The sequence below is a fragment of the Carassius auratus genome, chromosome 21, assembly GCF_003368295.1.
Source record: "Carassius auratus strain Wakin chromosome 21, ASM336829v1, whole genome shotgun sequence".
NCBI lineage: Eukaryota > Metazoa > Chordata > Actinopteri > Cypriniformes > Cyprinidae > Carassius > Carassius auratus.
This window is the reverse complement of record NC_039263.1, coordinates 19,313,808-19,328,401: the sequence shown is the minus strand read 5'-3', so window position 1 is coordinate 19,328,401 and position 14,594 is coordinate 19,313,808. Positions and strand designations below refer to the sequence as shown.

Here is a 14,594-nt window from a genome sequence, read left to right as displayed (position 1 = left end):
AGCTACTGTTACATAGTTTCAGAAAATAGAGATAATGTTTGCATCCTTTTTCAAAATTTAAAGCCTAAGTTCCCATTAATTTTAAACACACGGAGTTAACCGTATTTCTTCAGAATTTCTCATTTTTTTCCCACGTAAGACAATGAGTAATATTCAGGGTTGGGCCCCTTGGCTTGAGGTTATGAGGGCCCTATACCTACACTACAAATGCCCTCAAATAAAACATCATTATGGAGTAACACAAAATGCAGTGGTTCATTAATATACTAGGCTATAATCAAAGTTTAAATGTAATATTAATCATCCATTATAATATAATAAACAAGATTCTGTTCTTTCAGTTGATAGATCAAAACCCTGAAATAACCAGAGATGTTGGTTTATTAGTATTATAAAAGTTACTGTAAAGACATGCTGGTTATTAACAATCAAATTAAATCACTATCAACAAAATTCATAAATGGCCTGTGCATAAATGTTAAGTTTATATATAACATTTTGAATGTATATATATTTAATGATTGCAAGAAAAACAAGCTACTTTTTTTTTTTACAAAAAAAAAATATGAAACTACTTCCAGTAACATAAAAAAAAAAAGAAAAAAAAAAAAGAGTTGTTAACATTTGAGAATGTATTAACATCTTTCTAAATATACGCTCTTTGGGCTAAAAAAAAAGACTAGCCATGTGATAACAAACCACTCGGTGCAGATGCGATTCAATACGTGTTTCCTTCTTCTATGTGAAATAATCATAGGTAGCACTTTATGCTGTTAGACTGTGGCATCGAAGGTCGTAGTTGTAAGATATAAAATCGCTTTCCGGGGGTAAAATTTATTTATGTTTACGTTTTATGGCGGGGTTAATCGTGAACGGTACAAAGGCGTGGCCCACGGACTGCAGGCCACGACTCAAGCCTAGTAATATTACAGCGTGAATGATGAACTATTCCTTTAAGATAGGGAGGAGAAAAAAAAGGAATAGTTCAAGGGGTGAGGGGGTGTTTGCTTAATCAGAAAGTGCATATGCAACACATTGCAAAGATAAATACAAATAATAGAAACATCTAGATGTGTACGTTCAAGAAAGTTAGACACTGTTTGAACAAAGAACGTGTATGCACACACAGTAGCCACACAAACAGCCTCGAAACAAACGCAAATCACACCGACACTATGCAAGTTACACACACGGTTTGATTTAACTCAAACCTCCTCCTCAAAGCCTCTGGCTGGCACTGATTGATATTTCACATTTCGCAGTTGGAACAAACACTGTGCCACAAGCCCACCTCTGGTTCCTCAGACATGCCGCACAAAAAGAGATGTCATGGTAAGAAAAACAAGAAGAAGGTATGTTTTACCACATGCAATTTGCACTACCCTTTAGTAGCTATATTCTGTACAACACTGTAAAGGGTTAACATAGCGTTTAAGGTTGGGAACTGTTATTATTCTGAATTGATTCCTTTTTACAGAGGGCACATTCACCAACAATTGAACTTTGAGTAACTTACATGAGAATTTTGACATTGTTTCCTGAAATTTTATTTGAACAGTCTTACTAAATCTACAGCAATCAGCAATGTTCGATTCCTGAACGACTCTTGTGATTCAGTTATTTTGAGTGAATCAAAGCAATTAGCGCTACGAGTAAAGAATGATTCTCGAAGGACTCTTAGGAGCCGGTTCTCTTTGGCAAATCAGATCATACAGCGCAACCAGTGAAATTTGATTCCCAAACGAATGATTCATATGAGTCGTTTTTTTTTTTTTTTTTTCAGTGAATCAAGCCCGCGCACGAGACCAGTGTATGGTCCTATTACAGAATGAACGACTCTTATGAACAGGTTCTTTTTTAATTGAATCTAAACACGTGAATTGTTTGTAACAGTTAACGTTACTTAATTGCAAAATTAAGCACGATTTGACATGACATGGGGCTGTGGGTAAAGAATAAAAGATATCGTGGCCACAAATTTCTTTTCACGATGTACTTAGTACGCAGTTAAATCGCGGAAACGAATTATTAATTCGTTGCTACGATTTTGTACTTGTATGCTACTTGTTGTAATTGTACTTTTAAGGATAGGTATATGCAGTATGCAAGGAAAGCCTTACTACTACCCAGGCGAGTTGAAGCGAACCAAATAACGTGTATTTTATTCCCCGGGAAAATACATTGACAAGTGACTGAAATAGCCTCGACTTCCTTACTTTCTGGAGTTCCACACCTATTGACTCTCTCACAGGATTTGTCTTGTTTGTGTGTGTTGGTGATGTAAAATACAAAGGCAAGGGAGGAAGACTCAATGTTTCTAAACTTAAAACGCATTTTTGTATAGTTTGTTTTGCTTTAGCCTACTGCTTACACAATTATTTTAACTATAAATCATTGTTATTTTTTAATCATATTTTTAGGGAGGACAACCCACAGTTGGGATTTCCCCCGAGATTTCCGCCTATGCTCCGTTGCTATCTATTCTCAATTTATTCAACATGTCTCATTTATTCAACATATCTGACTCAAAACACAGTATGGTCTTGTTTCATTGGAAATTTTAATTTAAGGGTAAAATAAAGGTCTGCTGTTAACATTGAAACATTGCATGGTCAAATAGAGTCGCATGAATAGGCTACGTGTAAACTTAGATTCACACGAAGCTTTAAGACACGCCACTACAAATAAGCGTTAAAAGTCTCGGAGTATGTTTTCGTTGCAATTGAAGTACCTGTGAAACAGAAATATCTTTTAACCACAGTGTTGGGCAATCACTACTAAGGAATGCGTGTGTAATAAAACAAGGACTCAGCCTTTCAGCATATTTTAATAATGCGCAATGCAAATCTAGCAGCAACTTTCACATTGCATCGACATGCAGAAGTCGTGAAACCCGGATAAACCGCCCCAAACATTTATTTGCTGCAATTATCATAGTGTTCTGGTACCCACGCTCACGGGAGTGGCTTTATCTGTGAACGAGACAGCAGCGCACCTCACTTGAATGAAAGAAGCTGGCGAACGTGACTCGAGGAAGTTAGTCGTCCAAACTTTCTACCCTTCAAACGATTCGTCCTCCGCCATGGCGTACGCAGCGTATTGGTCGAGCACCGTAAGTAGAGCCGTGACATGATTTGAACTGCACCGAAAGCTATACTAACTTCCAATGTAAAACAAGAGCTCAAATGAGTGTTCTTTAAAGGGTTGACAAATGTAAACACTTCAGGATTATGTTGATCAATGTAGGCTACTTGTAGCCTACACACAGGTTCAGTTATAACAACAACACATTTTTTTTAGTATAGTTAAATTTGGTTTTAATGCGTTTGCATGGATCGAAAGTTACCTCAAGTGTTATTCCAGATACTGGAGTCGCTTTGCAATTGTGAAAGAAGTTCAGAGAATTCAAAGAATGTCATATGTCTTATGTGCTGTGTAACATCAAGTGTCAACCTAAAAGTCAACGAGAAATTACTGAAATGGAGTTTAGTAAGATAGGAATAAATGACACAAATTGTGTGTGTTTTTTTTCTAGGATTGTGTTAATGCTTTTTACTCAGATTTGTAATGCCATATTCCTCGGATAGACTGTTAAATCATCATTTTGGGCGTAGCATGTCGAACCCTCAGGTTATTGTAAAGTTTGACAGGGTGCTAAGTCGCTTTTCTTTGTCTAAATTTGTTTGTAGAGAGGTGACACTTCATTACAAAAAGCCAATGTTCCTCAGACTTCAAGGTTCCAGGTAAGATATATTTTATAGTTTCTTATGAAAATATAAAAAAGAACAGAATTCAAATATGGTACACTATAAGAGCAAACCGGGTACAAAGCTGTCAAAAGGTACATCTCTGCACCCTTTAAATGCTACATATTAGTACAAAAAAAGGGTTCATAATATTATCTTTACCTTTTTTCTTTGTACATTTTTATTTCTGAGGGTTCCCACAGACATAGAAAACCTGGAAATATTATATTTTTTAAAAGTGTGCTTTCCAGGCATGAAAAGTCATGCACATTAACAAAATCAGGTTCATTTCTATAGGAATGTTTTGTTGTTGTTGATGGGTATCATTATCTGCAAAATAATTAGCTTGTAATTGAGCTTTGTGAATGTCATATCTGTGGAAATCATTATTTTTTTAATAGCAATAACACAGTGTGGAATACGGTTAACCATGAATGACTGAAAAATTAATAGAAATACATTCAAGTTGCTAAAACAGTATGTGTAATGCCTGCATAAAACTTCCATAATCCATTCTTCAAGAATATACTTGTCATGCTTTTAGCTTCTCATGGAGAATTGACACCCTCTTGTGGACAATGAAAGCCCTTGCCAGTCACTGACCTCGAGTTAAACTGAATTATTGCCCCCAATCTGTCTACTGTCACAGATATGAACTGTAATTCTTCAAAGTGTTTTATCACCCAACTCTGCCATGTTTGCACACCCAGCCCAGAAAATGTAAAGCAGCATTCCTTTATGACACAATTCTCCATCTAGGCCTACTTTAGAGAGCCATTCCCACGGAGAACATGGTGAAATGCTTTTATGAATGTGCAGTGCATGAAATATATTGATTTTGTATAGCTAAGAATGCACTTGTTTGCTAGAAGGCCCCTGGTGTGGCTGCAACGTTTCAGTGTCCTGTGACTGTGTCATGAAATGTTCTCAGGGACATTTTGTTGCTATATATATATCCTGAAACTCCACTTCATCATGTGCTCTAGTTACATTGACAAACACCGGGAACCAGTCTGGCAATACCAGGGGCTGCTAAACTCAATAGTATAATGTTAGCTAGTATATTATAAACATAGAAAAGTTTTAGGAGGATAGAAAAAAGCTTGAACATAACTAAAATGTTTTTCTAAAGATAACACAGCTGGTTTGACTTGCTCCGTGAGCTCGCAGATGAAACACTCAGGTGTGTCTGTGATCATGCATGGCAGATTATCTCATGCATTTACACGTCTGTGGATCAGAGAATTTATTTTTTAACAGCTTAAACCATTAATAATTAGTAGTCTTCTGCCTTCAGGTGTTCATGTCAGTTAATGTTCACATTACAAGAGTCCAAGTGCTTCTGATAGTTACAGGAAGTTATATGGGTGTGTCGAACCTTTTGTTTCAGTATATTATGCTTGTATGTGTGTGTGTGTGCACTGCACATGTGTGTGCACAAACACAGGATGTTCTTTTGCGAGAGGTCAAGCATCACTTGTTCTTTATGTGTTGAATTGCTCAATTGTGGAAATCATTGCTTTTAGTTGTTGCTTTCTGTTTGAATACATTTTAAATGTCATTTTTTTGTGTGATGTTCAAGCAAAATTTGCAGTAGCCATTACTCCAGTGTCAAATGATCATTCAGAAATCATTATAATATGCTGATTTGGTGCTCAAAAAACATTTATTATCATTATTATTAATACAGTTGAAAACAGTTGTATAACATTTTTGAAATGCATTCAGGAATTTTGAAAATGGATGAATAAATTGACCTCATAATTTAGATTGGACCTTTTAGTATATTTTGCCCTCTGTTTGACTCCGTCTGGTGTTATCTAATTGCAGTGTTTGTGTATTTCTAAGCACACTGGAAATAATTAGCCATGTTGTGTCATATCAGGTTCCTCTGGGCTTCTTTCTCAATCAACATCATGAGGATTGATGTTAAGCGTTTCAGTGTGCGGCTGTTGATTAAGGCTTCATATGACGAAATCAAGCCCCCAGGAATGTGGCAGAATTTCCAGTCAGGTGGTGACTTTGAGAGTTGAGAGGTGTGATATCTCCTAAAATTAAGTCAGAAGGTAGGATGGGTTGTGCTATATTGTGAATACGCTAATTTGCAGAAGAGGAGATTTCATATTTCTGATGTTATTCCCAGATCATATAATATAATATAATAAATCACAGAAAACAGAAGACTGGAAATTGTTTCTTTGCTTGAGGCAACATGCAAAGCTAGCCTTGCTTTATACCAGCCTGATCTCTGTTAACCATCCAGATGGAAACTGAAAAAAAAAGTTGTTTTCAGTCAATGCAATTTAATTTATCATCTGAAATTAACACATTTTACATTAAGACATTTTAAAATCAATGATGTACTTTAAGACTTGTAGCATTTAAAAAGACTTTACACTTGATTGCACAAGTTACTGAAAGATTATTGAATTATTTTCAGGCAATGAATTTACTTCAGGTAGAGTTAGTAGGTAAGCAGATTTCTCATGGCCTAAAAAAAGACTGCAGTGCTCGTCTTTAGTTGTCTAACACGCAAAACTGCATGTTCACACCCAACAAATCTCACTGAACTGGCATGCTTTGTTCTCATCATTTGGGGTGGATACAGAGCATCATGATTAGGCATTTGAGACAAATGTTTGTTAGTCCCTGATTTCAGCTGTGTTTAAAAACATTGTTTGGTGCACTGATGAATGAGAAACTCTTGCTAGATGCTCAGGGTAAAAATATAATGCTTCCTTCTCTTTCTGCTTGTTACACATGTTGATTTATGAGTGTTTTTAAGAGATTTCTTCTGTTTTAAAACTAAACTGTAAAGCCGGGGTGCCCAGTCGATCCCCAGGACCAAGGTTGGGGACTCCTGCTTTATAGGCATAGTTCACCCTGAAATAAAAATAATTTACTTTCCCTCATGTCCTTCCAACCCTGTCTGATTTTTATCGGTGCAACAAAAAAGAAGATATTTTAAAGAATGTTGGTAGCTAAGCACTTCCGATTCCCAATGGCTTCCATAGTATCGAAAAATATATGGAAGTTAATGGGAACCAAAATAGTTTGGTTCCCAACAGTGTTCAAATATCTTATCTTTTATAATATCTTTTGTTGTTCACAGAAGAAAGTAAGTCATACAGGTTGTGTATGATGAGATGATGTGAAATTCTCTCTGTGGGTCGAGTCAACAATGTCTTTAACATTTTAACTTTTTTTTTCACTACAGTCACTTTTGTCACATATCTCCTTGCTTCTATGAGTTATAAGTTACCACACCTCTGTTTCAATTAGTTTGTTCTGTTGGTTCAAAGAATTTGTGTCTGTATGAACATCTTTGAAATGCACCATAAAAATAACCATAAAAAGTTTACCTTTGGATCATACCATGTGAACATTCACATTGGCCCTGGCTATCCCTGCTTTAAAAGTGTCAGACGTCTCGGTCAGGCGGTATAAATTCCATGTGCTTCCCTATTTAGCCATTCCTCCTTCCCTCCCTCCCTTTTTTGATTCCGCCTCCAGTAAGTGACATAGCCCTGCCCATTTGCCCTAACCACTCCCCCTGCCCCTCCTCCTGCTCCCTGGAACATGCTGTAGCTCAGACAGCGGACACAGCAGAGCCACAGAGACGGCATCACACACTCATCACCGGTAGACATGGGCCAGATCTTGAGCTGGATCCGCGGCACACAGGACCAACCTGCCCTGCAGGACGTCACTGTCGAGCAACAGGTGTCACTTACTGCATATAATCGAATCGAGGTCTGAGAGAGTATTGTGTGTGCGCATGGGTTTAAGTGTTGTGTTTGAGGTGCAGTGACTGACTTGGCAGTGTGAGGATATGATCGTGAGCTTTTAAATGTGAGCCTGAGTTTGTGCTGGTCAGGAGGTCTTGGCTTTGGTCCCACAGCAACCGTCCGAGGGAGGAGGAGTGCTGGAATGTGTGAGGAATGCTGGGAAATGTTTTGCAAAAAGTGGAACTATAGGGAATTTTAGCACTTGAATAAAGCTGCAGCTACTAAAGGACTTCAGTCTCTGTTTTACTGGCAATACTATGACAAATCTAGATGTTGCAATACACCGTAGTTGTTTGTCGATAGCATTTCTGGGTGTGTAGAAGAGCACTGTGATTCAGTAGACTAATAAAATAAAGGTTCTCTATTTGCATCTATGGTTCTATTGGATTCTATTGGATTGGATAAGGATTCTTAAGACTTGAAAATGTTCTTGGACTTAAAAATCTAGACATTTAAGAAATTATGACTGAAAGGTTCTTTGGGGAACCCAAAATGGTTCTTATAAGGCAGTGCTGTGAAAAAAAAAAATAACACATTTTCATGGTGTATGTTTTGAAGATTGCAGAATTTGCGATGATTCCATCTTAAAAGTAATTCAAAATACCATATGATTTGATTAAGTAGTTGCTTGATTAATTTTCCTACTGTCATTCTTGATGCTAATATCAGCCGTTTGCTTCCTGGAACCTAAAACTGGTGTTATGCAGATGTCATGGGGCACTGTGTCATTTTGAGCATGAGCAGAGCTCTCTGATATGTGGCTAATGCTAGCCAATGTTGTTCAATGGGCTGTTATCCAACTGTGTAACATGCCAGCTACTGACGTTAATTGCCCGAAGGAAGAGACTTGATCACTTTCACTTTGGAGAATGTGCATTGTTAATTTACATACAGATTTTTTTTAAATGTAACACAAAATCCCATTGAGACATAAAGTTATAAAGGTATATATAGTGCATACTATAACTTTTGTTGTATTAACTGATTTAAACTATAGTAAAACTATAGTAAAAGTAGATAATTATTTTGAATGTCTCATAGCTTGCAGTAATGATGATGATAATAATCATTTTAAGTACTAGTTGTGCATTTGTTGAAATCATATATTTGATTGTCTATGTGGTTTTTTACATTTATATTACCTTTGCCACCATCTTAAAGGGTTAGTTCACACAAAAATGTAAATTGTCTCACCCTCATGTTGTTCCAAACCTGTAAGAACTCCGTTCATCTTGAAAACACAGTTTAAGATATTTTAGATTTAGTCCGAGAGCTTTCAGTCCCTCCATTGAAGCTGTGTGTACGGTATACTGTCCATGTCCAGAAAGGTAAGAAAAACATCATCAAAGTAGTCCATGTGACATCAGAGGGTCAGTTAGAATTCGTTGAAGGATCGAAAATACATTTTGGTCCAAAAATAACAAAAACTAGGACTTTATCCAGCATTGTCTTCTCTTCTGTGTCTGTTGTGAGCGCGTTCACAACACTGCAGTGTTCACTAAATCGAACTGAATCGTTTGAAACAGTTCGTTTCTCCAAAATGCATTAATCTACAAATGACTTAAGCTGTTAAATTTTTTTAACGTGGCTGACGCTCCCTCTGAGTTCAAACAAACCAATATCCCGGAATAATTCATTTACTCAAACAGTTCACTGACTTGAACTGCTATGAAGAGAGAACTGAATATGAACACCGAGCCGAGCCAGATAACAAAAGAAAGATTGACTCTCGAGTCAAGAACCGTTTCTGTCAGACGCGTCCGATTCGTGAACCGAGGAGCTGATGACACTGCGCATGTGTGATTCAGCGTGAAGCAGACTGACACACAGAGCGTCTGAACCGAACTGATTCTTTTGGTGATTGATTCGGAATTGATTCTGTGCTAGTGTTATGAGCGCGGGTAAACCGAAGGCTTGAATCAATGTATTTTCGATGCTTCAGCAAATTCTAACTGAACCTCTGATGTCACATGGACTACTTTGATGATCTTTTCTTACCTTTCTGGACACGGACAGTATACCGTACATAGGTTTTCAATGGAGGGACAGAAAGCTCTCGGACTAAATCTAAAATATCTTAAACTGTGTTCTGAAGATGAACGGAGGTCTTACGGGTTTGGAACAACATGAGGGTGAGTTATTAATGACATAATTTTTGGATGAACTAACCCTTTAAAGTAAATTTTTGTACATTGTTGTGATGCCTAAATTCACTTGTAGCATTTAAAATGATTGATTTGTAGTTTTATTAATTTATTTAAATCTGCAATTTAATGGTTGGTATGAATTCAATTTCAAATTATCTTGTTTTTTGATGCATTAAGCTTGAATAAGTGACATCAAACTAAACTCTTGGACAAAAATCATTCCGCAAACCACATGGAGAACATCTTAGAGAGTGTTGAAACTGTATTTCTACTGTGTTTGGGTATTTTTAAAGCATTAATTGAGTATTGATCTACAGCGGTTTGTACACTCAGTTAGTGACCCACTATTGATCTGAACATGTTCCATCAGCCTGCAGTTCCAACAGCACACACAACTATTTCTATTTCTGTATGTTAGCTGTGCAGATTCAGCAGTTAATATTGGGTATTTAAAGCATGGCAGGGTATTTTTGTACAGCAGGTTGTCTCAGAGATGGACTATAAGATTTCTCAGCTTTCGACTTAATACAGAACACAAAAGCTTCATCTTTAATGCAAACAAGTGTTTGTGCTGTTTTTTCTATTTTAGAAGTTAAACATTTGGCCTGGTAGGCTGTGCCCTTGAGTCCATAAAGGAGATTCGCGCATGTTCTGAGCATGATCACAGATTGAATGAAAAACATTAGTGTGTTAATTGCTTAATCATTGTGCAAACATGATGTCATAAATCATGAGCTGGGCACACTTGAGCAACATGAGCTCTATTTTTTTACCATTCACTAAAACTCTGTTCCAGTTCCTAGTGAGTTACCTCCCTAGGCAACATTTTATTGCATCAGAATTGTGTTAGACATCACTGTGCTCCCCAAAAAGATGTAGCTACCTACTTTTCGCCAAATTCTAAAGCATCGGCACATGTACTGCCATTTGTGGAGAAAGCAAACCCTAACTAAGTTCATTTATGATGACTGAAAGACATAAAATAAAAATATTTCCATAACTAATCTAATTTTGTATTTCTTTGTACATGCAGCATGCTGATTGTAAACTCAGTCTCTGTGTGCGTCACATCAGGATACTATTTGTGTAGCAAGCAGTAGACAAAAAGGCAGCTTACTAGATTTTGGAACAGAACTTGTTTTTGGAACTTTTTGAGGCGTTTATGCTTGAATAAGCGACAGACAGCAAACAGAATTCAGATGTCTGACTCTTGGACAAACTTAAGTCAACAAACCACATTGAAAACAAACTACTAAATATAGACAAATTGTTGCACAGGACATCAGGAGTATCTTCAGTCACTTTCAAAGTCATTAATACTTGAAATATTTAGATTATCTGGAAGCGTGAAAAGCTGATTTGTAAAAAAAAAAAAAAAAAAGAAATTATAAAGAATTATTCATCATTATGTGCTGACTCAACTAGATCACACCTAGAGGTTATTTCTTCATCAGTGACACACCTTTTAACCACTGTTTAAAATCACAAGATTTTTTTAAGAATTGTGAGTCAAACGTGTTTATACGTCAACATGCATGTATATGCATGCGTGTGTGAGATTTTCTACTTGCCTTCTTGCAATCTGTCCAAAGGTATTGCTATTACGACATTTAAACTATTTTGTGTACTTTTGGGGCTGTGTATCTTCGGCGAGTAAAAGTGTTTCAAATTGTATGACCTTCCAGACCACAAAATGAAAGCGGAAATGAGTTGAAAGAAACTGCATTCACTTAATCTAAAAGACCACATGTAATCAAAATGGGACTTGTGTGACATTTAGTCCATCAGAAACGGACCATTAGATTTACTTTCTATATGTTAGTGTTCTTCTGAAATATGGCAGAATTAACTTTTAAAATGTATATTACTTAAAATTGACAGTGTTTATTTTTTGGGACTGTGGGTGCGGGCGGGGTGGGGAGCTGGGGTGTGGCCGGTTGGTGATTTAAGTAATGACGAAAGTGGCCAAAATAGCGCAATCTCAAATATCAAAAACTCAATATGTCATTTCCATACCCAAAATACATATTTTACAGTACTGTTAAGCATATTTATCATAAACACAGCTAAAAAGCTTCCTATCAGTTGCCATCCTTTACAAAATGTAACATCTTAAAACAAGTTTATCATAGATAGAATGCAAAAAGGTTTAATACAAGAATTTCAGCTATATGTAATTTATGCAACATTTCAAACCTTTAACACACAGAAGAAAATCAAGCCGTGGCAAAAATTTAAAAGCAGCCCATTTCCATAAAAAAATGTATTAAAAAGCTCCAGAAGTCAGATTTGACTGATCACGGGTTGAGAGGAGAGATGGCTGACAGATCATACTAGGGGATTTGCTGCTCAACAGATCCTGAGCTCATCGACAAATGTGTGATCTTACTTTACAGAGAGCGCACTTGATCGTGAAATCGGAAGTGAACAGCGAGCGCTCATTCAAAAGAGATTATGTTCTCCATATATTGATAGTGGCCTCCTGATGCACGAAAATTGTATGCAATACAGTTTTGGGTAGTGTGAGGGACTTCTTCAGGGCTCTAATATAAAAACGCACACTATGAATTGCGATTATCATCCTAACACACTGTACATAGACTGGCTTTCTGAGATTCATTTCTAGATTTCATTGCCACAACATCTTGACCTCTGTGTCTGGGTGGGACTCTGATGACAGACTCCATTATTAACCGATAAGAGTTGGTATGCAACTCTCCTGCTTAGTCAGTCACTGTTGAAGCCTGCTTCATGTGCACAATTCACACACCTCTCCACGCTGAAATGATATCTAAAAACCCAGATAATTCCTATTTCTTTTAGCGATGGATTATATTATAGAAGTAAAATAGGTAGAATTGACAGTTTGCATTGACTTTAAACATATGGACCGTAAAGAAATCTTATCTGGTTGTTTTGGTTGCTCTGTCAGGACAGGATACTAAACTCTAGCACTGCACTGTTGCATTTTGTCAGGGGTTCTTTCCTGTTTTCCTTATTTGGTTTCATCCAAATGACCCCTGCCTCAGAAGTGGCTTTGTGGAATGCAACCCAGCACTCGCATGACTTCAAGTACAGTTTTGGGTGTATGTTGGAATGTGATGTGTTTTGTGATAAGCGCAGTATGAACCTCAAAATCTCCACCCAGCTGCACCCACTGTGACTGATCTTGCTTTCACCGATGTGTGAGCTTGGTCACCTGGACAAAAGCTTTACAGTATGTGAGATTGTACATGCATTTATTACCACAGAAGTATACAGTAACACCGAAAGACCATAGTAATTAAACTTTGGGGCATGATGGTAGTTATATATATATAGATACCTATGACACAGCTGTTTTGCTCGCAGGGACACAATTTCAAGATTGTCCTTTGTTGTCCGCCTCTCCCTCCAATTTCCTTTCTAGGTCTACTTTGCCCTGCATCTTATGTTTTTACTGAGTTATATTACATAAATATAATATATACTATCTAATAGGCTTCACATCAAATCCATTATATAAAATATATTAGGGCCAAAACAGCTTAGTATATATACACATATTGTATGTTATGTAGTGTTAATTTTATGTCAAATATGGCTAAAAAACATTGCATGCTTTAAAATGCATTTTATTTTAATAATTAATTATTAAATCATTCCACATCCACCTATTTTGTTCATCTGGAGGGTTAAAGTTATTATTTTCATAGTATTGTCATTAACTTGTTTGATTTTCACCCAAAGTGTACACCAGAGGTCGCTCTTCTACCATAAAAGTGCTTGGTTTTGCCCTGTTGGGGTTTGTAGTCAAAATGGAATCCAGTCTGAACAAACAAACCAGTTAAGCCTTTTGTTTTACCAGGAAGAGTGTATATGAAGGCAGTGAGTCACAGCCTGCAGCGGCTACATAACTACAACATGATCCTTTTACATAAGAGCTGGCTCAAATTCTGCAGCAAGTCCGAGCTTCCGGGCGCAAAGCAGGGCTTATGACTCAACCAGTTGTTTTCCGTCATCTGGCTTTTATTCTTATTTGCATTAAATGTATTCTCTCTCTCTCTCTCTCTCTCTCTCTCTCTCTCTCTCCTCTTTCCATGCTCTGGGTGTGGCGGATGTGATGCTGTTTCTCTCTTTCTCTGGGCTGATAGTTGGTTGTGCAGTTCAGATTCCTGAGCAGTGAGTGTACCAGACCCAGCCTCACAGGCATTAACTGGAAGGTTTGGTCTCTTTTTTTTCTTTCACCGACCTCTATAGAAACGTGGATAACTTCTTATCAGTCCAGACTGGCCCAGACCCCTTCAAACCACTGCAGGCAGCCTATCTTTGAAACCCATAACCACCACCCCAACTTCCTTAGTTGTATGGAAACAGTCTTGTGTTTATTTTTCCTGGCTCTGTGCAGATAGGCGGAACCCCTTCACTCTTGGCCAATCAGAATAGGTCTACACCACACTCAGCTGTTGAAGTGGGAGGAGTTTAAGGTTTCTGTCTTCTCTGTTGGGCGTGTTTCTGTTAGTATATGCTTGTTTGTGTGGATAAGGGATATATTTTATATATATCAGGCTGAGGGGATTTTAAAAGTGACTCTCTTTTAGATTGGATTACAGGCGAAAGTGAAACAGGACAGTCTCGGTTTTGTTAAAGATGGTACGTATCTACAGCTCTTGTATTTCTGCCTGTGGTTTCCTGTCACTGTACCAGCCTTTAGCTGAAGATTGTGCCAGCTGGAAATGGTTACATTGCTTCTGGCACACAAGAAACTGCTTGTTTTATCGTATCGAAGAATATTTCTTACTAAACTATCAGGAAATTGTTTAAACAGCTGCTTACCAATTTTATTGTTTTTGTTTACTGCATTGGCTTTAGGTTTAGAAGGTTTTAAGCAATTTAACATGTCAGAATAAGAGCTGTCTGTCACTGTGCTCACA

General features: G+C 37.3%; 1 protein-coding gene across 16 annotated transcripts in view; it reads left to right on the top strand.

Annotated features, from left to right (window-relative positions):
• The first annotated feature begins 1,193 nt into the window (after positions 1-1,193).
• Positions 1,194-14,594, top strand: part of cast (calpastatin) — a 30,728-nt gene continuing 17,327 nt past the window's right edge. For 4 of the 16 annotated variants that reach the window (XM_026196544.1, XM_026196541.1, XM_026196538.1 and 1 more), the window contains exons 1-2: positions 2,898-3,112; positions 3,690-3,743. In XM_026196544.1, the coding sequence (XP_026052329.1) occupies positions 3,005-3,112; positions 3,690-3,743 (162 nt within the window). In that variant the 5' untranslated portion in view covers positions 2,898-3,004. Of the gene's footprint in view, positions 1,353-2,897; positions 3,113-3,689; positions 3,744-7,299; positions 7,500-14,140; positions 14,314-14,594 lie in introns of those variants that run through there. The other 12 variants (XM_026196550.1, XM_026196548.1, XM_026196549.1 and 9 more) reach the window with 8 other exon arrangements.